We start from the raw sequence: 27648 nt of genomic DNA, 5'->3' as shown, positions 1-27648 counted from the left end.
AAGAAGTAAACATTCTCCTGATCCGAATTTTAGATCGTCTGCAATCAAAGATTGATCTCGCAAAAGGTAAGCACCTAAGTATATGCAAAAGTCTGACGAAACTGTGTGTCCATTAATGGGAGACTAATTGTAGTTATTTCTGTGTTTGCATTTATTTTTGTTGTTTTTCAAATATGTATGGCATGTGTCCACGTGACCGATATTTAAGGTCATTAAAAGCAGCACAGTGATTGAAACGTTTCCATGACATGTAGTCGAAAAATTTCATTTATTCTTAGAAGTGCAAAATCGAGTGCATCCTTTTACCTCATATTCTCTGCACGGGAAGCGCAGGCATCATCTCGTGCTGGGTAAGTTTTTGCATGTGCGAGCAACGCTCGACATGTACATGGTGTATAAAAGGGATTTCTCTTATCAAAAGGCAGGTGTCTGTATTTACTGCATCATGTATCACTGTTTCAGTGCCATAGTGGTGCTATGGCTTATACACACCCCACTCCTCCTGGCCAAAGGTAAGACAGCAAGTTCCCATTTCAGTGCAAACTCATCTTCGATATTTTCTTTTTGTTTTTATGTGTATGTTTAACACTTGTATTTAATCAGAAAGAAAATGAACTTATATATAGGCTTTTTTGCCAGAGCACTCGCCGTCAGCACGCTTTTGATTGCAGTGGATCAAATTGTATTGGGATTACTTTGTTTTAAACACAAACCACGCATATACATGTCTTTGGAACTCTATATCACATTAGTAAGAACATGTCAGCATACAGTGCACAAATACATTTTGTAGACACTGGCCCAGGGCTGGTGACTTGAAAAAATCTCAAGCCCTGTCTCAAATTATGCACGTCCTTACCCCCAAAATCCACATGCCCAAGAATTAATCCATTATTATTATTTTTTTTTTTACACAACGTTACAATAGCTGCGCTTCAGATATGAAAAGATAAAAACAAATCGTATAAAATTGACGTGTTTATTTGGAGATCAAAATATTTCCAGCAAAGCAATATTTTCCGCCAAGTCCTGAGGTCAGCCATTGTCTGGTCGCTCTAACAATGTCCTCCGTTTTTAACGATCAAGTGTTTGTTCATTAGCATCTGAAACCTATCTTGATTGATAAAGTTTCTCTTTACACTTTTGGAGATGATCATACATGTAGGTGCCACTATGTTTAACCAGTAGTACATTAAACTAGCCGCTGAGAAAGGGAAAAATTCGGTTATTTAAACTTCAATTAAACAAGACCATTAAAAACTCCAGATACTCGGGTATTTTTTTCTGAAATTAATTTTATGTTTGGCTTTCCTTTTTATTTCGACTCTGCTTAAGGACGGCTGATTTTTAATCCAAGACTAAAGCTATCATGACCACATTTGATCCCTTTATTACTTAAAATGCGTCAAGAAAACGTCCTGCATTTTGGCCAAAAGTCATCAGATGAGAACAAAAATGTAATTGGTTAACAGCTCGTGTGTGTATACATGCTAGCCTTACAACTATGTGGCCTCGCGTCATTGTACCGGTTGCAACGCTTGCTGGAACACTTCTGGTACCCACTAGATTGGTTCTGGCTGGTTTCTGAACTCTACAGATACCCCAAGGGTATTTTGTCTGGTAGAATCGAAATTGTTAAAGCCAAGTGAGCACATGTAGGTACTAAGCCAAGCAGTCTGTTATCCATTCACAGGTCACCTGTTTCGCTTTGTATACGATCTTCACAAGGGTAAGGGACATACATGGGGATAAATAAAACTAATACACGTCTTTCAGTATCTTGAATAATCTCTACATTTCATCGGTGCGACCTGAGTTTGTCAAATTAATGTTTTTTTTTTCTTCAAGTCATTTGGATACCACAAAGAATGCAGGAGTGGACCCGATCTGAAATTAGAGGGGTATTGGGTTATCGATGTTTTTTAGCACTTGCTTATCTAGGAAAAAGCCCCCATCCCCCACCCCTCTCCCAAACAATCCTCGAGATCTGTCATGAAGAACTGCATATCCCTGTACAAGATTTCCTTTTGTTTTTTCGAAATAGAAATGTATAATTCTTCGATATTCTTACATTTACTTGGTACAGTGATAGTATTTCAAAGACCTGTTGCTTATAAAACATTACTTTCATCCGTTTTTCTTGTGGTTCTGACATCACTAGATTCAAGATGGGTACCCAGGCCCTTCTCAGTTATGGCAGTCGTTATTGTTTTATATTATATATTATGTGCATATACCGTTATCAACAGTTTCCGAATATGCATGATTAATTTTAGAAGAAAATGAGATTTCATAGTAGAGTTGCAAGGTTTAAACTCTATACAGAAAAAAACTATCTGGCATCATGTTTAGAACAGGAACCAATCCAATGTTTGTGGTATTGAGCTGAATCACATTGAAAAAGTTGTCAACATTTTTGCAGTGTTTAGTAAAGGGAAATCGGACAGATTAAGATGAAAATGTGCAGATTACACGTATATATTTTATCAAGTAAATCCTATGGTTCATGAATCTGTAAATATTTAAACAATGTTAGATAAATTTTAATATGATAAAAAGAATATGATAAAAAGATAATTTGTTTCTGAAACTTTTTGAAGCCTCATTGCTTGAAAGCGGTTTTATTTATTATTTAATTTATACTAGTTAAATGTTGCATGGGAATAAATTTCTTTGATGTCTTTGCCTTCCAACTTCCTTATCCAGTGTGATTACTCAATATTTGGTAATTCCCAATATACCCGATATACTATGATTAATCGTGTCATCTCAGATTTATCATATTTTGAAGGTTTGTATCATTTTTAGAAGAGCTGCATTGTATACATATAATTAGTGCTGTTTTGGTCGAGGATTTTCAAAACAATTTGATCCACCCTACCTGTATATAAAACATATATGGAAGCAGAAAGGTGTTCATTTTAAGGAATGTATTGATCAGTGGTTAAGCTAGACTTGAATTTTAGTGTTTGTGAAAGAATTCTGGTTGGATTTCTGGTGTCTAGTCTCTGTAAAACTAGACAATCTGCATGGTTTGTACGTGTGCTGCACTGGTGACAGTCATGCTAGAAACTTGTATACAAAACTTGAACAAGTTATATTTATATTGATTCACAAGATAAAATTTGTCCGTGACAGTTGAATGTGTTACCAAAATGTCTGTTCATATTATCTTTCCTTATAAAATCTGATAGATAATCCAGTTTCCTTGAAAAAAATGTGCTTGAAGCAACTTTGACATTAAAAGGTGCCATATTTGGTGATATGATTGCCCCAAATAAGTAATGGAACCAGATGACTTAGACTGGGTCAGGAATTTAATTGCAGGATACTGTGTTATTTGTACTGGGATCATACATATTGTGACTGATATGCCCAAAATGAAATTGTCACTGTTTTTGGTTAAATGTGCCATTGAATAAGAATAAGATTTCGTGTACAAGAACTTGCAATCTTGTATATTTGAAACCTTGACTGCTTTGAGATGGCCAGCAGGGATGAAAACCCAGGTGCACATTTAAACCCTATTTATTATATTAGTGAGAATAGGAATTGATGTCCATGACTGCTTTGTCTCCCTTTGTGTATTTGACAGTGGAAACTATGAGGCCTGCAATCACTGGTCATATCACTCTAATGCTGTTTAGTATTTAACTTAGTTATCAGTGATATATTAATAATGCTAAATGTCTCTGGATGAATTTAAAGGTAGATCACTTGGTGCCTAACAAGTATGACTGTTGGAAGTGGTCTCGGTTTATAACCTTGCCTGCTAATAAAAGCACTCTTGCATGAAATTGTTTTTTGTTTTTTACAAATAAAGAATTGTTGGATTTCTGGTGTCTTTGTGTTTTTTGTTTGTGAAAATAGGAAAGCATAAATGGTAACAAAGACATGTTGCAGTGTTGTAAAAGTAGATAGCTACAATGTAAAAATGTTTTTGAAGAAAAACGTTTTTGAGCTGGCTACTGGCATCTAATGACAAGACTGACAAAGCATGCAAATACAGTATTTAGAGGGATGGCTGAGTGGTTTAAAGCGCTGTTACAGATCACTTCCATCTCACCTCTGTCTGTGTAGGTTCGAGTCTAGGTTTCGGCCATTGTAGGTATGTGAGAAAGTTTGCCAGTAGCTTCTCGAGGGTCGGTGGTTCTTTCCGGGGATTTCCCGGTTTTTTCCTCCACCATTAATATTAGCCTCCATGTATAGCCTATAGTGTGCTGAAAATGGTGTTAAACCCTACAACAAAAACAACAGTATTTAGTCTGAGATAAATGCAGAAATGCTACCCAAGCCAGTAAAATGTGAAATGTAGGGCACAATGACCACAGGCGTGGTACTAAGAATCTCAAGTTTAATGAACCAAACATGAATGGTTAAAATAAGTTTGAGGCCAGGTCGGTAAAGTTGTATTCAGCCATATTTAGACTCTAATTTAATTTGGGGAAATGCCTCTAATTCAGACATAACAAAACTGTTAAGAATCCAAAAGAGGGCATAGCAATTCTAGAATGTCTCGACAGTTTTTAAGATGCATTGAATTATATAAAAAATTTACCAGTACATGAAAGAATATTTTGTTGAAAGGCCAAATTTATGTACAAAGTGTCAAGATAACTAATTCCTGTCTACCTAAGCACTGCTGATGGTACTCCAAATTTAAGGTCTGTTAAAAGCAAGAATGAATTTTTAAAAGGAGCTTCAGTATATCGGTCCACTGGTATGGAACATTATTCCCAGTGATTTACTTAGGCAGGCTCCTGGCATTTCTCTTATAATCAGTATCTTAAATGGATTACATCTTGACAGTCAAACAGGTCTAATTAGTATAAATACCTCCTGCTTTTCTCAGTTTGTACATTTTTTTTACTGATGAATTATTCAATACAGTATATTTATACATTTTTGTGCTCAGTGATACTTGTGCATATGTTGAAAGCCCATAAAACTTTGATTATAGAATAACTAAATTTGTGTTCAGCCAAATTTTGTCACATTGTGCAGTATGCATGTATTGTACACAACAGAATGCTTATAGGTAAATTAGCTATGATTAGTTAACCTTCTCGAAGTAATGTTGTTGCTGTTATGATAGACCTTTTTATAAAATTATAAAATGTAAACTATTTTGTCTGAAATACATGGTAAATAACACATGCAGACTTGTATGCTTTTTAACTGCATGTCTTAATCAGTACGCTGTTCAATATACAGGTACCAAGACAGATGCTGCTAAATGTAAGCATGGAGAAAGGCTTCCAGATTCTAACGACTGCCACTACTTCTACAACTGTACTGATGGTAGTCTGGTCAGAAAGGCATGCTCTCCCACTGGATATGTCTTCAGCAAATCTCTTGGTTATTGTGTTCCAAAATACAGTCCCCACCATGGATGTAGTTTCAAGAAAGGTGAGCAAGCTGCAAGGCAACCCCTCTTGCAAAAGACATAGAAAACAAATTGGTTGAATCTTTGAAAATGATGGCTTTATTAACATTATTTTAAACAACCACTGTATGATGATGCTACAAGTATGTGATGGTTTTCTAAATGTTTTAGATTTGCATTACCATCTGTATTGATTACAAGTAGAGTCCAACTGCAAACTACTGACCCAGATCTGCTGTTGCATAATGTGCCAGCAGATTTGGGCCAGTGCACTAAAAGAGTGACCATTAGAACATAGACCATGATCTGCAGGTGCATAATGCTAGGACAGATCAGGATCTTTGTCATTTGACTTATAAGCTGATATAGATGGTTATTTAAATACTTACTCAGTTACAGTTGTTTTATCATCAGTGTCCAGACGATTTCTTGACAACCATTTTTGGAAAGCTGTTGTGCTTGCGCAAGATTTTGTACAAATGATGTAAATCTACCACCAGAAAATGCTGCCATGACAAAAAAACAAATCCCTTTTGACTTCTCAAAAAGTCCCACACAGAATTTAGCCTAATTTGACAAAGGTGTTTGGCATGAAGATCATTTACATTTGTATGAATGATCATTAAATATAGTCAGTTTTTAACTAAAATCTTTTTCAAAAAATCACTCTGCAAAATTTGATTAAATACAACTGATCCATCAGTAAATATGGTCACCATTATTAAAAATGAAAACCTAGTGACTTCTGAAAAAACATCAATTCACCATATATGATGGAAAGTAATTGGGTTTAAAAAAACTTTACAACTTGTACAAATAATGCCATCCATCATTCAATATGGCCACTGTTATTTGATTAACCTTTTACCAGCCTCTCAACAGGATTTGATCAAATGTTATTAAAAACATCCAGATGTTAACTCTTTCAGTTTACGCTTCATGTTGATACACAATTCATCCTTGCCATTGTTGCTAAAATTAGAAATCTTGTTAACAACTCTTAAAATGTTATAAAAAATGGTGAACAGAAGTTGAACAAATTTCAAAGAAGCATGCTTCCTCGAGGCCTTTAAAAAATGCACAAATCCATCAAAAAAGGGATTTTTAATTTTTAAAATCAAACAACTGCCCTTACATTTACCTTTTAGGTACATGTTTGCCAGGTGAGAAATCGTGGCAGACTTGTGTCCTGAAATGCCAGGAATTAATGTTTTGCCTGTTTACTTGCGTACAAGATGCAGACAGGGTAGACCCTGCTCTGCCATTCATCATGCAATAGCAGATCAGGATCTGTTTGTTCTGCTGATCACTTGTACTGAACTTCAGAGACGTAGCTCTTCTGGTGCATAAATGTGATGGCAGATCTGGGTCTGTGCAGTTTGCAGTTTGATTGGACTTGTAAGCAAGTTCAATACACCCAACATTGCAGCCACAAAATCCATAAATATTGGTACTTCACAAAAAAAGCCAATTGATAGTACTTTTTGAGTTTACCATATTCTCGTGAGGTACATGCTGTAGTGTTTCATGTGTGTAATGTCAGTTGTTTCCTTTGGTTAAGGACCATAGTTTGAATCCAGTTTTTTCCAGTATGCAATTTTTTTTGACAAAATGTAACAAAATTGACCTCATTTTGACAGTAAACTTTGGTTTTCAATATTGAACCAAAGCTTTCATTTGTACAATATTTGTGGGCGCACCCTCCCTATATGGATCATATGTAGTTGAAACTTTGGACAAAAAGGGTTCTGAAGGAATTCAGATGTCGCCTTTCAAATATCCCAACAAACATGTATGGACATTTGTCTCATTGCAAATAAATGAATACCAAAAAATTGAAGGATCATTATTTAGTGGTTTCTGTAGGAAATGAAGTGCTTGCCTTTACAGATCACTTGCACATCAAATCTTGTCCACACAGATACAGTTATCAGCTTGACAAATGTCTGTATGTGAGAAAGCTTGCCAGTAGCTTCCTGTTGGTCAGTGGATCTTTCCAGGGTCTTGTTTGATTCTTCAACTAAATATATTTGCTGCTTTGTATTAGTTGACCTAGAAAATGGCATTAAATCCCACAAATTCAGAATCTGATCTTCAGCAATTTCCTTTATTCAGTATATTTTTTTCCAAGATGCCAAAAACAAACACAAATGCCAAAAATAATATCAAACTTTCCACAAATACGATACCAAGGTATAGAACTTTACAAGGCAGTAATACTTTTTTTGCATTGTGTATAATGGACATCATGTACAGGGTCTATCCTGGTTTTTTTTTGTGATTTCATGTGAACAGTTCAGATCCTGATTTGTGAGTGCATTGTCAGATATTTGTGTCTGAAATGGCAGAAGATTTGTGATTTGCTATAATTTTCATATTTTCTTTCAGTCACTACTACACATACAGTCGGGCCACCACCAACAGAAGGTAGATATTGAACTTGAATTTTTTTCTTTAATATTTGTTTTAGTCAGAAATGTTGTAGGAACTTTAATAAAGGTTATAATTTATATACATGGTTACATTTATACTTTATTCCCAAGAAAACTGAACAGGATTAAAATCCAAGTGTTTAAAAGTCATATTGTTGTTCAATTTTTTTCTGAAACTTTGAGCCAGCAAGGTTATGATACTTTCTGGTGTAGGATTGCTTATAGAATGTTTCTTTGAAATGGTAAAAAAGCTGTGTTTCAGTTCAATCAAGTTGCACATCTTATTGTGTTAGAAATTTCCAGACTGTGGCATGAAATTGAAAGAAATTTCAAAAACATTATCTTTCAGGTATAGAGACAACAATTCCTAGTCTCTGCACACATGGTGAGAATGTAGCAATTCCTAAGGATTGCCACTACTACTACTATTGTGCATATGGATTCCTAGTGAGGAGAGAGTGCTCACCTATTGGATATGTCTTCAGTAGATCTAAAGGTTACTGTGTTCCCACCTATAGCCCATCTAATGACTGTGGTTTGGAAATAGGTATGTAGATTTAGCAATAGCTTTAATATAGGTGAGGTAAAGGTATTACTATTGTTAGTTTTGGAAGTGGTGTCCTCCTGTATAAAAAAGTGGAACAGGCAAGACATCTTGTTCCTTGGAATTTTCTCTTCATGAATGCAATTAATTTCATTCTCTAGTGAATATTTGTTGTGGCCACCAGTTAAGAATGGCTTTGCCATACATTTTAAAACTGCTGTAAATAGTTGTACAAGTTTCAGAAGAGTTTACAGATGGCCCAGATTTCAGATGGCCCAGATTTCAGATAAGAGATTACAGATGGCCCAGATTTCAGATAAGAGAGTACAGATGACCCAGATTTCAGATAAGAGATTACAGATGGCCCAGATTTCAGATAAGAGATTACAGATGGCCCAGATTTCAGATAAGAGATTACAGATGGCCCAGATTTCAGATAAGAGATTACAGATGGCCCAGATTTCAGATAAGAGCTTACATATTGCCCAGATTTCAGATAAGCAGCATTGTTCTTAGGATGAAAGTGATGGTTCCACATGACTGTTAGAATTAAGGAAAATGATTTTTGGTAATTTTTTACCATTTCCCAAGCAAGAGAAGAGCCTGAAGAGGTTTTGTATCCCACTAACTAGGGTCTGCACATGTAAATTAGTAAAAGGCTAGTCACATCAATTTTCCAATAGTATTGGTGGTGGCCATTACTTTTTGTTCTAAACAGTTTGTACAGGTTTGGTTTAGTTTAATGTTACTTGGTAGGTGTATTTTCTTGCCTTCCTTGAATATATCAATGTGTTGGAATCCTGGCAAGACCATTTCTCAGTATTGTAATGTATGTCTTTGTTGTGTGCTTAGGTTTTCTCCGTAACTGAGGGATGGAGGTTTTGTTTACATGACTTTTTATACAAGATTGTTAGAATGAGACTTGATATTTACGTGTTCAAGGCCTGATCTTTTTTAAAAGTTTGTGGGTTTTTCTGTTGGAATTTATTGCATCAATGGTCAAGTAAATATTTGGATATAATGGGGATTTGGTAAACTATTATTAATTCCAGTTTTATGATCAGTCTTTGGAATTATTTATAGTTGTTACAGATATAATTTGAGATATAATTATTTATCCAAATTCATTTGAACTACAAAGTACTCATTGACAAAGTCATTACTTTGGGACTATTGATAATTCAAAGACATTCTTGATTGTATTGTGGCAAAGGACATTCAAGACTTGGAATTCATTTGGAACATTCTGTAGCTTTTGACTTGTGATAGAACACTGAGGATTATTTGGGATTCAGTTCACATTGTTACAGTTTTGGCATTAAACAGAAAGAGCAAAAACCAACTAAGTTTGAAAAATTCTCTTGAAAATCACTTTGTATTCTAGGATAATAATTTGTTGAATTTTACTTACATTATTGGTGTCTCTTTTTTGTTATTTTAAGAGCTACTTTACCTGATATTTAAATGTTGTGAGTACATCTACTACCTTGCCAGACCTTGCATTCTCAAAATGTTCTTGTCTTTTGGTTTATTTGGACAGCAAAAGAGCTAGAGAGTAGTATGCTTGTCAAGATGAAGTGATATTCCCTTGGACAGAGAGATTGGCACCAAATCACATCAGTCGGCATTTAGTACTTTGCTCATGCCTGCCTGGCACATTTCTGTAATCCTCCATAAATATACTCCACTTTTCATGTTAGAGTGACTATTTCTGCATTTTCTCATCTTCATTAATTATACTTTGTTTCTTGCTTTTTTATCATAAATATTTTGCATACCACTTGTCTAGCTTTGTCAAAATACAATTGGCTAATTAACATCATGTTAGTTACCTGCCCATCTTATTTCCAAATAATGAGATAATTTCTGTCATTTTCTTGAGCAAGTGTCATAGATCATAGCATCCACTTAAAAATAAGCTTGGCAATGTGCAAGATTACATGTGGGGTGTAAATTGGTGGAAAAAAATAGTCCAACTTGTACAAGCTGTATGGTGTGATTTTTATTTTATTTGTTAAAGCATGCTTGATGATGTTTGCACCATATTAGTGATGTTTACTATCACTAGATATAGTGCTGAGCACCTGATGATGGTGTGCAAATTGATTTCTGTTGCATATGCCCCATGTGTAACCAGCACCAGATTGGGTTAATCAGTCTCCCATAATTTTTAATATGGGATGCATGGAAACATCACTAACTGGCACTGGACAGATGTATTGCTGGTCTTGGGTCAATTGTAACCTTGTACTGGCTACAGAAACTTCATACTTCCAGACATCCAGTACACCTCTTGGACATCAATGTCCCAACATGGATACCATCTTAGTCATTGTCCACATTCACCAGTTTTTCTTCCTTTATAGAATGATTCTGTCACCAAACTTGCCTTTGTTTGAAGAGGCTCATGCAGCCATCTTGTCCTTACTCGATCTAATGTTTGAAGGAGATGGGCCTTCCATGCTTATATTAAAGAAGTCTTTAGGTTTTTGCCTCACCCTCCTGTTAATGGTCTTGTATAAAATTCAGAAATCCATCCACCTCGTAATGAAGGATACTAATCCTCTTTCATACAAGTTGAGTTCTGTCAACATCTTGCCCTGCTGAAAAGTGCAATTAAAAAACCCAACCATCTACTGGTCATTCTTTTTACAATGATCACACTTATCCCTGTCAACTTGGTTTTCAACAATGCATATACACTTGCATGCGTACACATCTGCACTAAATTACCTGCTTTTAACTGACCTCACAGGTCTGGGAATGAGAACATTGTATATTGTGATTGTTTACAGTCGTGTAATAACTGTTTCACATCTGAATGGCTGTAGGAATTGGATGAGTACACAAGTTAATACATTACATATAAGGCCTTGCTTTTAGTTGCTGATCAAGGTAATTTCATAATCTATGCTTCTAATTATTTCATTCTAAGGTTACGCAGTCTGTAACCTTTCACCTAGTAAAATCTATAAAAAAATTAGTAAATTTTTGGGGTATACAGTGATAATGGCTTTTGGAGTAGATTTTAAGAATTGATTGAAAGGGGATAACCCTATTCATCACTGGTTTTTATCAACTCATTTATAGCAAGTCTGTTTTGATAAGATAGAATATTATTTTATTTTATATTATATTTGTCGACTCGTTTATAGCAAGTTTGTTTTGACAAGATAGAATATAATTTTATTTTATATTTTATTTGTCTTTATGTCCTGTCACAAGGTCCAAGACTGTCATTGATGTTACTTTAGTCTGAATTTCTGTACAATAATTTATTTGCAATGGCTGAAGATTTGTACATGTACTGAAAGCATCATCAAGGTGAACAGTTTAATTGTGGATCACTGTCCCTTGCTTCTACAGTATTATTTCCAACACCGGAGAAGGACAGATAATTTAAATTTCCAATAGCTCAAAGCTCTCATTTAGCAGTGCCAATTGTCTAGGTGTATAAAAGACTCTATGTGAATGGTATAACAATTTAATAAAATATCAACATATTCAAACTATTTAATCGACAATTTCTTAACTGCAATTCTTTCAACAAATACAGTGATCTATTCCATTGCCAATTACTATCCTCATATGAAATTAGTCTCATGAGTTTCCCTTCATGTTGATTCAGTTGTGTCCGCTTCTAGTTTCTTTCCTTTGGTACTTCTGTCTACCTCGACTCTGTGCTGTCCTTGCACTTTCCAAAGTCTTCCACACTTCCTTCTGGTACTACTCATTCCAAGCTAATTCTGTCACAATAGATCTCCCACGTTTTTGAGTCTACCTTCTCTCAGATTCTTGGGTGTCGCCTGTCACTCCCACCTAGAAAGCTTCCTCATAAGCATTTTATTCCAAATCCAAACTGGAATTTCACAAGAATTCCTTCCCACCTTTTTACAAGTGCACAGCTTTGTGCTCTCAGAGTACATCTAATGGCTCTCAACTTCGTTACGATCTTCTACTTACGAGATTCACATCTGTGCTCATTTTCTAAAAGAAAATGAATGTAGCCAAAATAATGTCTTGATTGCATGGGGAAACTCTGCCCTAAATATGAATATCTCCATTCCGATTGGCTATGTCCCAGTCTTTCTGAAACTGCCATGAGGTAATGTATCACTTGTTGCTCTTGAATTCCTGGTTGTGACATCAATGAGCACAAAACAAAGAAAGGTGTCTCTACTCAGACATAGAATTCCATTTGAATTAACCATAAACAGCTAGAACAGGCAGTTTCTTTGTCCAGAATCGGGTTTACAGCAGACCCTTTTGATCTGATCATAATTTCATACAGCTGTGACTCTGTATGCAGGCCGAGGTATTCTTACTGAGTCTTTGATGTTTTTGTAATTTATTCCTGACAAATCAGTCAACCTTTATAGTAGCCAGTGAAAATATACATTTAAGTGTTGGATCAGTGAAAAAGTGTAAAAATATTTAATGTTGTAAAGTTGATGGCTACAGTGATGCATTTTGTAAAGTGAAAGGTTTTTAAGCTAGCTTCCAGTTACATTTGAGAACACTGAGAAAAGAAAAATGAATGCTGTCTTGTTGCCTGTTGTTTCCTTCATCAATATGTTGCTAGATGTTTTTGCTCTACTGGTGAATTGGACCTCTTCATGAAGATTTCTAGTATCATTTTGTAAAAAAATATGAATTTAAGTTGTGAATTGGTATGAAAATTACATTTACCACTATAATGAAGTAAGTAACTAAGAAGCTGAACTTGTATTACAACATTTCTTGGACAGAAGATCCTAAAGTTGGAAATACAAAACTAATCTCCTTTGTTAAAATCTTGTACCTATAAAAATGTTTCACAAAAAGTGACTTACTGTTTCTCAAAACAAGCAAAAGGTAATATTTTCCTGCAATTGCCAAAGCTGTTTTGTTTTCTATTTCAGCAACAGAATCAGCTGCCACAACAAAAGGTAGGTTCTGTGGCAAATTTATAAAGCAAATCCAGCTGTTTTATACTTCATTTATTTAGTAGTTTGACCTGCCACATTTAGGAGTTGGGCCTAAATATCTTTACTTCATTTTGTGTTTGAGATACACCTTGATTCTAACCCAAGTAGATTCCAGAAACAATTGTTTACATTTTAATAAAAATTTCAGTATTTTCAGAAAATGGTTAGTGTGAAATAGGTCTCTTATTTAAATTGTATAAAGCTTGTTTACAAAATCTGTTGATTTTTTATCTTCTGTTTAATACTATAGAGTTGTAACACTGATATTGAAGAACTGTTGTCTGCTGTGCTTGTATGCATTTGTCAGTAATTATACATTTTTTTCCCATGTGCTTTAGCATGCATCAGTGGTTTACTGTACCAGAATCCTGCCAATTGTGGTTCCTATTTCCTCTGCTACTCCGGCACCTTTATACAGAAATACTGTTCACGGAACAGAGTTTACAGCAATTCACGCCAGAGATGTGTTGATCCTGGTAGCGCATACAGTGATTGTCCATCCCTTAGTATGTATTGTATGATTATTGTATTGCCTACATAAGCATGGTGAAATGAGTGTCATTTTCCTTGCATTTTCAAGTTTTCAGTGAATGCAGTAACAAACTTGTAAGCACATCAGATATAGATCAGTAAATAATTGTACAGCTACAGGCAAAGCACCTGGTTCTGCAGAACACTTGTCTGGCTCAATAGATTTCCATTTTTATTTAATAGTCCTATTGATAGAACTATATATGTTTGTTATCATATTTGCAGAATCTGTCTGTAATTAACAAGAACAATATTTGAAGTAGTAATGGTTGTGTTGCTGTACAAAACTTGTGATGCTCATTGCTTGTCAAACACATCACTCCTTGAATACCTTGTCCTGTTGTCCAAAAATGTCTACTGTAGCGTAAGAAAGGCAGAAGCAAGATGCTTGGGGTTAAGATTAACATTCGAGGTGGGAAGATGGGGTCAGGATTTTCATTGCATGTATATGTTTTGTAAAATGTATGTTCTTTTAAGAATATTATTTCAGCAGCTGTAATACTTGGGCATATGAAATCAGAAACATAAATTAACGTCTATTCAGAATTTGATTGAAGTTTATAGCCATTATAAAGATTTACATAAAACAACTTGAATATTTATCCATACAGTGAATGCAAATGCTACTTGTTCATGCATCCCTTAACCTCCCAAAAAACACTTGTTAACCAAATTTTCCATAAAAGTTGGCAATTTGATGTGTCAAATAAAACCTCATTATCAGCACTGGCAACATATGACTGAATTCTGCTCATTATTTCAAATAGTGGAGTTTGTAGATGGTCAGACATACAACTGGGTCATAAAGTAGAAAATTGCAAATAAATAAGCATTCTGACCATAAATGTATCACTACAATATTTGTAGAACAAATCGCCAGATGTACAATATTTGTTGAACAAATTGCCAGATGTACCCAATGCAAATGTCATAAAATATAGTTTGATTTTCCCAAGTTAACTGAGCCTCCATGTTGCACAGCAAAAGCAGTGCATCAAGTGCAATGTAAACTGCCAAGTTGAATAACGTGTCAATTCATCCCCAAGTTGTCACATCAGAGGAATGTTAAATTCTAGAGTTATCAATATTACGCTTGGCTTAGCAGCTTGCTAATACTTTCATAACTGCCATTTGCTATCCTTTTGATGTTACAGTGCATATGATATTAATTACTACCACATTTGATGAATTTGGATGAGACTTTTTGTACTTTATGTCCATCCATCAGTACCGTATATAATCGAGTATAATCCCATTCGTGTATAAGCCACCCCCACACAAAAACTGAATAGGCATAAACTCCAAAAAGTGCACGATCCGTATATAAGCTGACCCACAACTCTTGAGACATCACAAGATGCACGCAGTAAGTTCTAAATGCATTAATGTAGGCAAACTTATATTAATAAAAATTTCACATACTACTTGGGGTTGGCATGTATGATTATTAAAGAGATGGTGTAAACTTGTTTGCAAAGTAATTTATTTTTGTTTTCTTGTTTCTGCCTAATTCAGATTTGTCTAACTTGATCGAATGATAAGAATTGAGCATTTGCGGTTGCTGTAATACTATCTCTTTTGACTCAATCATCGTTCATTTATGCATTAGTGCATTGGACATTTTATATCAGTGTACCAGTAATTACTCATTTTGCCTCAAAATTTTAAATAACTAACTCATAAAAATGTGATCTCGGTATGACAACACAATGAACAACAATATGGTTTGATTCAACTCGTGCAGTCAGGATACTGAGCATATTTACATGATTGCGCCACCGCATGTACATTATAGGGTTCAACTCACACTGAATGAAGTACATCCCATGTAGTCGATTCATGGGCACTACTGCACTAAACTTTAATGATATCTCCAAAATACAATGAAGTTTCAGAAATAATCTTTCGAAAATTAGGTAAAATCTGATACATTGTATGCAATCCATGAAAGCCAAGGTCTATTGTATTACCTGTGAATATTGTTGTGACAAAATACATACAAGAAAGAATTCACTTCTTCACTAAATAGAATGTTCAGTTTAAACATTCATGTAAATTTACAACAATACAAAAATCAGAAAATAAACCAGAAAAAAAACCCGCAACCATAAAATTGGCAGCAATTAATTTCAGTCACAAGAATGATCTCTATGAATACTGTAGCTCCATTCTCATCTGGTATTTTTACACCATTTATACGAAGGTTAGTTACCATCGTTAAGTTAAAAGGAATGAAAATACATACCATGCAGCATACGTGTCCTTCAAAACTAATTCAGAATACATGTTTTATAGTAAACAATACTAAATGCCTTACGATTGAGAATAAGGAAATAAGGCCGGATATATAACGAGGGGAAAATAGTTGCCACATGTATGGTACTGCAAGGCTGCCTATTTAGGTGTGTTTAAACAAAATTGGACATCCTTTATTTGCCAATTGCTGGTGCTTGCATAAAATGCAGTAGTGTAGAACATGGTTTCTTTGTATTGACAGAGGGCCAGTCATTTTCACAAAACAGTTGCTTTGATAAGGATGTACTTTTAATTAGTGACGCTGGCTTTTTTGCTTGTTTATTTAAGACTAAACTTTAGATATTATGCATTTTGGCCACAGCTGATCTGATTATGAAAATAGGGCATGTCCTGGGGTAAAATGAGGCGTGTCTTGGGGAGAAATGGTGTGTCCTTTGCAAATTTCACTTATTGGACCTGGAAGATCAGTCAATATTTAGTGAAAACAAGGCATAAAAAATGCCACGAAAAACCTTCCGATTTTAGGTTTCAGTTTCAATCTCATATTTTATTCAGTCTCCTTGCTTGGCTTTTGAAAAGTTGACAGGTATGATATACACCCCGTTTTAGAAAACTAAGGTAATTGTGCTAATATTATGGGATGAAAGGAAATTACACATCAATGTACTTGTAAAGTTTCCAGTCAAATTCCCTCTTAACACAAGGCAGTTTCAGGATTTTAATGATTAACTAGCCTGTTTTGCCGTCGGAAAACAAAAGTCAAATCCAACAATTATTGACAAATGGAGGTACCATAACATAAAGATTTCCATTATGTGGAAAGTTAACGTTGTTCAGCCAAAACGCAAAACCAAAATAGATTGATCTTAGTTGATCAATAATCAGAATTTTAGACTTTATTATTACCACTCATTGTGAACATGTAACAGTTTGCTGGTTGTGTGCCTTGTACAATTAAACATGTGTACCTTTTCATAAATATTACCTCAATTTGTAGGATTGCTTATATCGTTGAAAAAGTAACTTGTGCATGCGTGATTCAGCGTAAATGAAACAGGTATTAAAGGCTAGCTGAAATATTATCTGGAAAAATGCAATTTGGTTGAAGCAATGAATAAAGCAAAATCTGCATCTAATATGTTTGGGAATATTTAAGTGACCCTATGCACAATTTATACTGTGTAAGTACTTTACAATATAATTCAGTCTGATCTCCCAAGGAAACTCAACTGGCCTGCGAATTATGAAGTCTGTATTTACCTTTATTTAATTTTGTGTTGGAGAAATAAAAAATTTGCACATGCAATAGTATGCATAGTACTTTTATAACAGTTTAATATGTGTCGGGACAATGAAACTGATTATTTTTACATGCATATGTCGTAAGACATAGAAGATGACTTTTTCTTGTCCCAAGATTTACAGCCATTACATTAGTCAACTTAAAGACTTGAAAACTGTCAGTTTTATACACTGGACTGCAGATAAGCCGACCCCCCCCCCCCTTCTAGGACTTTATTTTTTCCTAAATTGTTTGGCTTATGCACGAGTATGTACAGTAATTTGGTTTCTGGAAGAGGGAATTTTTATTTTATTTTAACCAGATAATGTTGTACAGCTTTTAATTTTTGATACCTCATAAAAGTTTGATATCCAGCTGAGTTGTAGACCCCAACCATCTTTTCTTCCAAATTTCTTCAGCAAAATCTGGCATGCAGCTCTGTATTCACAACAGCTTGTTTTTGTTTTGGCATTCCATTACACAATTCATACTGACATGACATTGAATGTGTGTAATTTCAGCATTGTAGATCATTATTTAGGCCCATGACTGCCTAGCTTGATTTGGTTTCTGTAGTATGTTAGAAAAAATAGCTGAATTCAAATCAAATTGATTATGTACCTTAAAGTTGTTCATGATGCCATGAGTTGGATTGCCAGCTCATTAGTTAGAGGAGTTATGTTTTTTGGTTTCTGCAGCATAATTTGAGCAAGAAATGTTGATTTCAACCATATTTGTATTGTACCATGACTTTGAATGAAAGATTTCCAGCAATCGACATCACATTTCGAAGAGTTGTTTCCCTTATTGCCTGTTCTCCTAACTTTGGTTTCACAACATAAGAGATGTACCCATCGCTAATAGTTCCACTTGGAATGGAGACTAAGAACACGTTTTCAATTATCTGAGTTTAATTTGTTTTTTCATCCAGAAGTATTGAGATATTTTCTGCAAAATTTCTAAACAATATTTGATATCCTGTTGTAAGAGGAATTTACAAATGAAAATCTAGCTTGATTACCACCCCATTTGTAACTTTTATCATCAAATTAGATTTAATTGCATTGTAAGCATATATATACTGTAATTTTCAGTTTTAGATTTTTTAACAAGATTATTTTATTTATTGCAGCAACCACCACATCCATCATTGAAATGACGGTCAAAAGTAAGTAGTTCATCAATCATATGGACAGTATGAATCAGTCCCATTGACAGAAATTGCATTTCTTTGCCAGGAAATTATGATTTTGTGGGGACTGGATTTAACAAAATGTTAACAATCTTTTTATTAGTGGAACCAGGTTATTCCTGTTTTTTGTGGAAATGTACTTATTGCATAGTTCTTTACATAGAATCCGTTCCTTTGCTCAGTTTATAATTTTTTTGGTAAATGCTAGCTACAATGTCGTAGCCTCAACTTGATTTGTTGTTGTTTCTACGAACTGATCCCATGTCCACCATGACAGATAATGCAAGATTCTCACCATGACCCCTTTTCTACGTAAAGCTTGCCAGACCATATTTGGATATTCTACGCCATGTTATTATCAATCAAGTGGCAAATGACTTATTGGTGGAATTTCAAAGTTGCCGATAAACCATATTTACTTTTAATGCGCAGAACTTCTGACTCGAACCACGCAATATTTTTACTAAGATTTGCTTACGTTTCCAAATAAGGCCTCAATGTCCTTATATGGCACACAAACAATAATGGAAGTAATATCATACGAGAAAGGTAAACTAGATTTTACAACTATTTCTACAATGATTTGTGATACTTCTGGTATTAAATAAGAGGTCAACTCAATTTATTTCATTATATGCAAGGAACATATTCAAATTGTTGATATTGGGCTAAAAGAGCACTAGGTGTAAATCACACCCAGCTTGCTCCATTGACACATATATGCTCATGTTAGTACCTTGTCCACCAGGTAGTAGGGGTACTAATATTAGTACTAGGTTCATGCTTGCTACTATTGCATAGTTTACCATTACCAGTCCAAGCTAAATGGTTATTGGAGGCCAGAATTAGAAAGTACACAATTCCAGATTCCTTAGTCACAGCCAGCATATAGAATACCTTCCTCTTTTTTCTTGAACTTCACAATGGCATGAAAAGTGGCCTAATCTGCCAGTTTGTAATAATGATGACTTCTAATGCAAGGATAGAATACAGAATTTTTATGCCAGTTTTCTACAGCCATCAGCCTTCTGGTAAATTCAGCAATACAATAGTATCATGTGATGTATAATGCTATTAAGTGTCATGTAATGTATAATGCTATTAAGTGTCATGTAATGTACAATGCTATTAAGTGTCATGTAATGTATAATGCTATTAAGTGTCATGTAATGTATAATGCTATTAAGTGTCATGTAATGTACAATGCTATTAAGTGTCATGTAATGTATAATGCTGTTAATAGTGTCATGTAGTGTATTAAGCTATTAATAGTGTCATGTAATGTATTATGCTATTAATAGTGTCATGTAGGGTATTATGCTATTAATAGTGTCATGTAGGGTATTATGCTATTAATAGTGTCATGTAGGGTATTATGCTATTAATAGTGTCATGTAGTGTATTATGCTATTAATAGTGTCATGTAGTGTATTATGCTATTAAAATGTAGTTCCAGAAATGGTGTAGTAGTTCAGTAGTAGCAGTGCAGTATTATGTAGTTGCAATTAATTTTACTCCACCAAATAGTTGCATTTTTTCATCCATTAATATCGACAAATATAACTAAAATTCAAAATGCTATCTATATGACTAGGAATGATACAAAAGTCTATCAGGTTCATCACTTGGTTTTCAATTTTTGTCAAATATTAGGAGAAAAATGCAAGCCTTGGTATGGTGGCATGAATTAATAAGTTAAGAAAGTCTAATATTGTGTATTTCATCGCCAGGGTGTGTTGGACACTGGAAAGCATGTAGAATGGTATTTGCAAAGAAATAATGCTCAAATTTCTTAACAAGAGTAAATTATATGCTGTGCATTTCTCAAAATAAGATTTTAACTAAGGCTATTTTTTCATTACAGCAACTACCCCAGCTGTTATTGAACCAACAACTGACAGTAAGTAAGCCATCAATCATATGGGCTTTTCATCAGTTCCTACTGCCAGAAATTACAGTAGTTAGCATAAAATTAGGATTTTTGGAGACTGGACAAAACTTCAAGATTATTTATAGAACTAAGAAATACTTGTTATTATAGACCAGTGCTTATTGCACTGTTCTTCAGTTCTTTGAACAAATGAATTAGTACCTTTAAGTTACAAGGACCTCAATCCCAATAAAGATGTAGTGCAGATGGAATTGTGAACTGAGTCATTTTATATTGCAGGTGATGAACGTAAATTGTTTGCCTGCAGTCCTGGGGACATCTACCAAAGTAGACATGACAGCAACATGTACTATGTATGCCAGTATGGCTTCTATGTGCAGAGGTATTGCTATGGTGACCAGGTTTTCAGCTATGACAGGCAGAGCTGTGTTAATGCACAAAGTTCATACAGTGACTGCAGAATGGAGAGTAAGTTCAATGAAAAGATAATTCCCCCAATTAAAGTCTAGGCATATACAGTACAACTAATAAAGAACAAATTTTGAATCATCAGTCCCAGACAATTTGGAGTTTCCATACAAAATAATTTGATGCCAGTTTTGTCACTTCTACGACGCATAGGTGAAACATGGGTATCTTTTTTTGTCATTTTCTTACTTACTGCTTTTGGCTTGGGTATAAAAGTTTTTGCATTTAGCACAGTTTGTCACTGTTGCCCATTTGAATAAAATTAGAAGGATTTATTCATTAATCTTGGAGTTGCACAAGCAAAAGGTACATAACTTTTAACACTCCAGTGACTTTTAAGAGTATATGGAATACATCTCCAGTGGATCATGCAGAATTATTGGTGATTTTCATTCTTATGAACAAAACTTTGAATAGCAAAATACAGTTACAGCCTATTGTCAGTCATTTGGATGTGTCTAAAAAGATTTCAAGTATTGTACCTAAGCCAGTTTAAGAAAGAACCTAATACCCAAAGTTGATTTTTATCAAAGATATCTCAATATGGCCGATGTTTCTTAAACTAGCTAAACCTCTAAACTGCTTCTTTTTCAGAACTAAGTAGAATTTGACCAAGCTTGATGGAAAATATCCTGCAGTGAAGAGCTTTGATTTGTACAGATGCAAATTTACCATAAAAAAGATTGAAAAACTTTAAATGATTTCTTCTTGAAAACCACTTGACAAAATTTGATAAAAAGCATACTGTAATTGAGGTCTTTTAATTTTATACTACTTGTTCCAGTTTGTCAAATATGGCCACTTATCAAAACCAGAATTTTTAAAACTGCTTCGTAAATATTGAATAGAATTTAACCAAACTTCACAAAAAACAACCAGGTATAAAGGTACAGTAGAACTTTGATTTTCCGTCATGGTGACGGACCGAAACCATGACGGATATGAGAATAGACTGATAATAAAATATGTAGATTAAAAGTATTATACAATAGACCAGGTCATCAAAAAATCATATCTACATGAGTACATGTACCTGTTTTTAATATTGTGATGTACAATGCCCTGATGGTCAAGAGACTGACAGTTAATTGGGTGCCAGATAATTGAAGTTCTACTGTATTTCACATTTGTACAATAAATGCCCATCTGCCATCCAATGTGACCAGTTTTGCAAAAATGTAGAAAAACTATTGGACAGAATTTGAATTTGATAGAAGGCATCATGGGTTTGAAGTTTGTTTAGCTGATTATCTCCCATATGGCCACCATTTCTAAAAATAGAAAACCTTTGAGTGACGTCTTTTGCAAAAACGAACAGATAAAATTTGACAGGAAGTACCTTGGCATAGTGCTTTACAATTTATACAACTAATACTGATTTGCCGTTAAATATGGATGCAGTGACTAAAAATAGAAAAATCTTCAGTGAATTTATGAATGTATCTGTCATTAGATATGGTTACCATTACAAAATACATAACTTCTAAAAAAAATTGTTTAGCTGAATTTGACCAAATTTTGGGAGCATAATGGCATCGGACTTTTGTGCTGATTATGCTGAAATCATAGAAAAATGTTAACCCAGAATTATCTAAAAACAAGAACTGCAGAGTACAATTTGACCTAATTTGACTTTGGGAATCCTGGTATGTGGCCTTTCAATACTGGACAGACAATGCTGATCTGACATTACAGATCCACCAAGAACGTAATGCAACTCTTCCTAAATTGATGGTCACAACATGGGGTTTCTGCCAGAACACTTTGTCTAGTTGGTCATGAATGAAAATGGTCAATCTTCCACAATGGCCAGCTTGAAAATTGCTATTGCCACTCCAGAAGAATGGGTGGTCATATCAGCATGGGATTTTTACTAAATACTTGTCTGGTTGGCCATAAGTGAAAATTGTGGTAATCTTTAAAATCTTGATATTGTTCAAAATGAGTTAGCTTCAATACTGTACAGTTAAAAAGAAGAAACCATTGTATCTGGATTGCTGCAAATTCTTTTTTGATGGTACATTTATTGATTGGAAAGAGAGCAGATTACAACTCAGCATACCAAAGAATAATATTTTGATAGTTCATTCAAACATTGCCTTAACCATTGACAGGATTATCCAGTGTAGTTCAGTGGTATGTCAGGTGAAGTGACATTTGACATGGCTGTAACAGCCATGAAGACCAAGTCTTTGTTAATTTGCTAATTTTTAGAGGCGTCCAGGTGTCCGAGTTGTCTAAGTGCTTGCCTTTACCGATCACTGCCATCTCACCTCATACGTCTCAATACCTTCAATCTTTGTTCAAGTTATACAGTCTTGAACCAGATTTTTCTTGATATAGTATGTTTTTTATATCCTTTCCAATCCATTTTTTTAAAAATGGTTTGTCTGCTCCCATTTTGCAATGACACTTGTAAACTATTTGTTCCAAAAAAGTTGGCACATGACTCTCATAAAGAGTATTCTGATTGGTCAAAGATTTAAATTCATCCAATGAATCTTTGTGTAATGGAAACTGATGGCAATGGAAAGAAGCCTGCTTGCAAAACATGGCATCCTGAGTTGTTAAAGACCATGACACAAAAGTTTAGATTAAGGTTTAAAAAACATGGGAATGGCTGGAGCTCAAATTTTATGGAAATTTAGTTGGTCAGTTTATAAGAGACCTGAATGCTAAAGGACCTCTGCAATAAAGATATTAATTATAGTAATCTCGGAAGAGTTTGGAACAGCACCTGCAAAAGAAGCTTAAAACTGAAGCTCAGAAGACAACTGGAAAAAGTGCAATTAATTATGTTAGAAAGATTTCTCACATGAGAGAACAGATGTAGCCCTGTCAGAATATGCTCACTGCATGTTGCCAATACATGCACCAGCTTGAAACGAAAAAGGCTTTCGTTGAGAAGGAAAAGAAACGATTGCACATTGAGACAAAAAAGTCAGTGGTGACAGAAAGGAAGGCTAAAGAAATCTTTGCCAAAGCTGCAAAAAGAGCTTGACTGGCATATCAACAGGTTGTGTCCATTGGAGGAAAAGACAAGTGAATGTATGGGATTATTTGTATCGTGTTCCAGTACTTGGGTGTTTATTTTACAGATTTGTTATGAAAAGAGAGAAGTATAATACATCTTCTGCAAAAATTGACATAAAATAACATAAAATAACTTCAGCATCAATAGTATTGGAGAACAAATTCATGTTACTATAAATATTGTGAAATTATTGAAGTCAAGTTTAACATTTTTGGTAAGTTTATTAGTTTTTCAAATGATTATTTTGATTTATTTTATGATCATAAGTTGCATCAGGAGCAGCTTTTTATGAGTATAAAATGCGATTTCGGCCAGGGACCTTTGGCCCACAGGCCCTCACATCTGGGGTGCTGCCCCTCGACACCCTGTTGGGGGAGGACACCCAAACCCCTCATAACATTTTCAGCTTTTTTTTTATGGAAGACCAAAATCGTGTCTGTATGTAATTAACAGCATTAGATAAAATTTCTACAGAAAGCAACATACTGACAGAATTCTTGGTCAACTGCTTTCACATTTGGCAATATGGCAGATTGTAGCTGCATGAGTGCTCTCAGGCCCACTTTGGGTTATTAACTGAGTTTTGTTGGACAGATATTGTCGACAGTTATAAAAGGATTGTCAGTATTAACTTTCTATTTGCTGCACAAAGTCACAAGAATGATAGGATTGTCAGTTTCATCAGATTTCACACCCTGTGTTAAATATGTCCAGTTAAATTTGGTTGGATGGCAGAATGAATTCCCTATCAGAAACATGGAATTTATCAAAACATTACAGCTGTTTTTAGCCTAGAGAACAGATAGATGATGGACCATTTTTAGACCTGTGCAATCAAATCAACACTTTTGTGAACAGTAGACCTAGGGTGACAACGGTATGGAGGTGTTGTCCAACTATTCATTCAGTCCTTGTATTATCTGAACATTGATTATTGGAGTACACCCCCTTAATAGAAGTAATTTCCAAAGTCTTTTAATCCTGTTGAAATTGCAGTTTATTATAGGAAGTGTGAAAGTCACAAGTGGTGCATTTAATTTCCTGCATCATGACACCTGTCAGTCCAAACAGTACTTTTTAATCAAGTGGGGTTTTTTTTGTCACTAATCTATTAATTGACTTTGCTTTTTGATAACCCATTAATTTAACTAATGGCAGGAATTTTATATAAAGTAGATTGAAGTCAGAAAACCATTAAAACCCTTTGAAGCTAAATTAAACTATAATTGTATTTCACAAAAAATATTTAGAAGTCACTTTGTTTACTACATTGTAACTGAATCACCAAGCCATGGATACAAAGCATGGAAACAGAATACAAGAATAACTGTAATTGTGCTTTTTTTATTTCTGTGGAATATACATGCATATAAAGTACAGGTTTTATCTTCTGAGAGGTGTTAAAATTTTCATCCAACAAATAAGGACTAAAATAGTGTTGTGGCAAAAGAAACCTATTCAACTAAATGTATGCTTAGACCTTGTTATTTGAAACCCCATATTATCCAAAAATTTCTAGTAACCCAGACTTTGGATAATAGTCGTATAAAACAATCCTGGAATTCACTATAGGATAAATTTTTACTTAGAATTGTTTTTATAATACAGGTATAGCAGCTGTTTTTCGGTCAGGTGACCACTACAGGAGTCCAGAGGATTGCAGCATCTACTATGTCTGTCAACATGGCATCCTTGTCCAAAAACAATGTTATGGTGATCAGGTTTTCAGCAATTCCAGGGGCACCTGCGTATATCGAAACAGTGCATCAGATGACTGTATTCAAAGTAAATATCAAGGGGAAAAGAAAAAAACATTAACAAGAACCAGACAAATATTGTCGAACTATGGAAATCAATTCCTAGAGGGAATCTAAATTAGGGGAGATAATCTTTTTGTCTGTCTCAAGCCATCCATCATTCATACACTATATATACGAAAATCTGTGTATATTAGTCTAGATATTAGATTAATAGTGTAGTGCCTTTTGCAGATACTAAATATCTAATATTGATTTTTTTTTGACTATACATCTGTTATTGACACTTTAGTTTGTGACAAAATTCCAAAGCCAAAACCCGCAAGAAATTTAAGATCTCTCGGAAATTTGGTTCACATTGGTCAATTGTGTGGATGGTTCTTTTTTGCATAATTAAGTTTCAATATTTTAAATATTTTCAGTTTATTTATTCATCTATCCACCAATCACTTTCATCCTGGAAGCAATGGTAACATGAATGAGCTTTTCATAAAAATACCTCTTGCAATGTGTAATTGGTTATGAATGAAATAGTGCAGATCTGTACTTTTGTGAATCAGTTTGAAAACCAGACCCATTCACCTTGTGGTCGAGTCCAAGGTCATTGCTTGCATTTGTGCGACATTATTGAGCTTTTGAATGTAGGGATTTGTACATGGACAAATGGATTTTTACCAGACTTTGTATGTATTCCAATAAACAATGTTCCTAGTTGGCACTGAAACTGATTTAAAGGAAAATGGTATCAACCCTGGTTTTTGTTTTGCCTGCAGAGGTTACTCTGGTTTATTTAACATTCTTAGCTTCATTACTGGCATGTGATCTCCTGATCATCATTGGGTGTGAAAGCAAGAACAGTTGTGGTTCTTGTCATAGAAACTAACTCATTTCTCAGGTGGTGATGCAAAATAGGAAAAAGCATCTTCTGGACTTGGATGAGTCTATATCATTGAAGTTACTGATCTTGATTGGACAGATCGTCTTGGATAGAATACATTGAATAAAAAACTTTTGAAATTTGGGAATTGTAGGCAGTATTTCCAATAAAAATAAATTGCTGGCCAAAAGTATGTATGTATATATGTAGTTTAATGTTATGTTGGCACAAAACAGGCAATATAGTGCCCCAAAAAGTAAAAATTTATAAATTTTGAATTGATTGAATGTTAAATGTAAATTTGAAAAAGGACCAACAATTTGTATTAAGATCACTCTGATGCAAAATTTTCTATGCAGGATAATTATATTGGCTACTGGGGGCTTCTAAAAGCTATGTAGATCAGCTATGTCATTGTTGATTACAATGTGATTATTTGTTTTGAATGAAAGGAAATACATAGTTGTAAAGTATTTGTAAACAAAATTGTTTAGCAGTGAGAAATTGTTAGTAATAAAATTCAGATTCTGGATTGTCATGCAAAAGGGAAATTTAGCAGCAGATTGTAAAATTAGTGTTTTTGTTATCATTCATCTTCAGTATTATGCATTTTTTGTTTATGTCTCCCTCTTCAAAATGTATTCGTCATTTTTGTTTCAGTTCTATCTGTATTTTGTTTGCATTCATTCTGAATTTCAGTTTTGGCTTGCTAGTAAAATCAGATTCTGGGTCTGTAAGGACAGCCATATTTCTTATGGCTACTTATAATGGACTTTTCCATCTTTACTACAATGAGATGAAATATGTCTATTTTGCATTTTAAGAGTTGAGGCCTTAAATCTTGTGCACTTTGCTCTTGGCGCTCAGCATTAAGAGGTTAGTGTTAGGACTGGTCAGCCTGTGTCAGGATAATGTGACTGGGTGGGACATCACGCAACATGTCTGCGGTATGATGCCCCAGCGCTAGACATCACTATAGACAATCACACTGCAGACATCTATAGCGATATGACAAAGTGTTAGTGCCATGT

General features: G+C 34.5%; 1 protein-coding gene across 1 annotated transcript in view; it reads left to right on the top strand.

Moving 5' to 3' along the window:
* The first annotated feature begins 428 nt into the window (after positions 1-428).
* LOC149807279 (uncharacterized) overlaps positions 429-27648 on the top strand; it is a 266051-nt gene continuing 238831 nt past the window's right edge. The window contains exons 1-10 of the mRNA XM_089953277.1: positions 429-512; positions 5215-5409; positions 7775-7813; positions 8168-8365; positions 13264-13290; positions 13668-13835; positions 18531-18566; positions 20455-20490; positions 20761-20949; positions 25592-25768. Coding sequence (XP_089809403.1) covers positions 446-512; positions 5215-5409; positions 7775-7813; positions 8168-8365; positions 13264-13290; positions 13668-13835; positions 18531-18566; positions 20455-20490; positions 20761-20949; positions 25592-25768 — 1132 coding nt within the window. The 5' untranslated portion in view covers positions 429-445. The remainder of the gene's footprint in view (positions 513-5214; positions 5410-7774; positions 7814-8167; positions 8366-13263; positions 13291-13667; positions 13836-18530; positions 18567-20454; positions 20491-20760; positions 20950-25591; positions 25769-27648) is intronic.

This window comes from Sinohyriopsis cumingii, chromosome 1 (genome assembly GCF_028554795.1).
Source record: "Sinohyriopsis cumingii isolate HCF-2022 chromosome 1, ASM2855479v2, whole genome shotgun sequence".
Taxonomy (NCBI): Eukaryota; Metazoa; Mollusca; class Bivalvia; order Unionida; family Unionidae; genus Sinohyriopsis; species Sinohyriopsis cumingii.
This window is presented reverse-complemented; position numbering and strand designations above follow the sequence as displayed.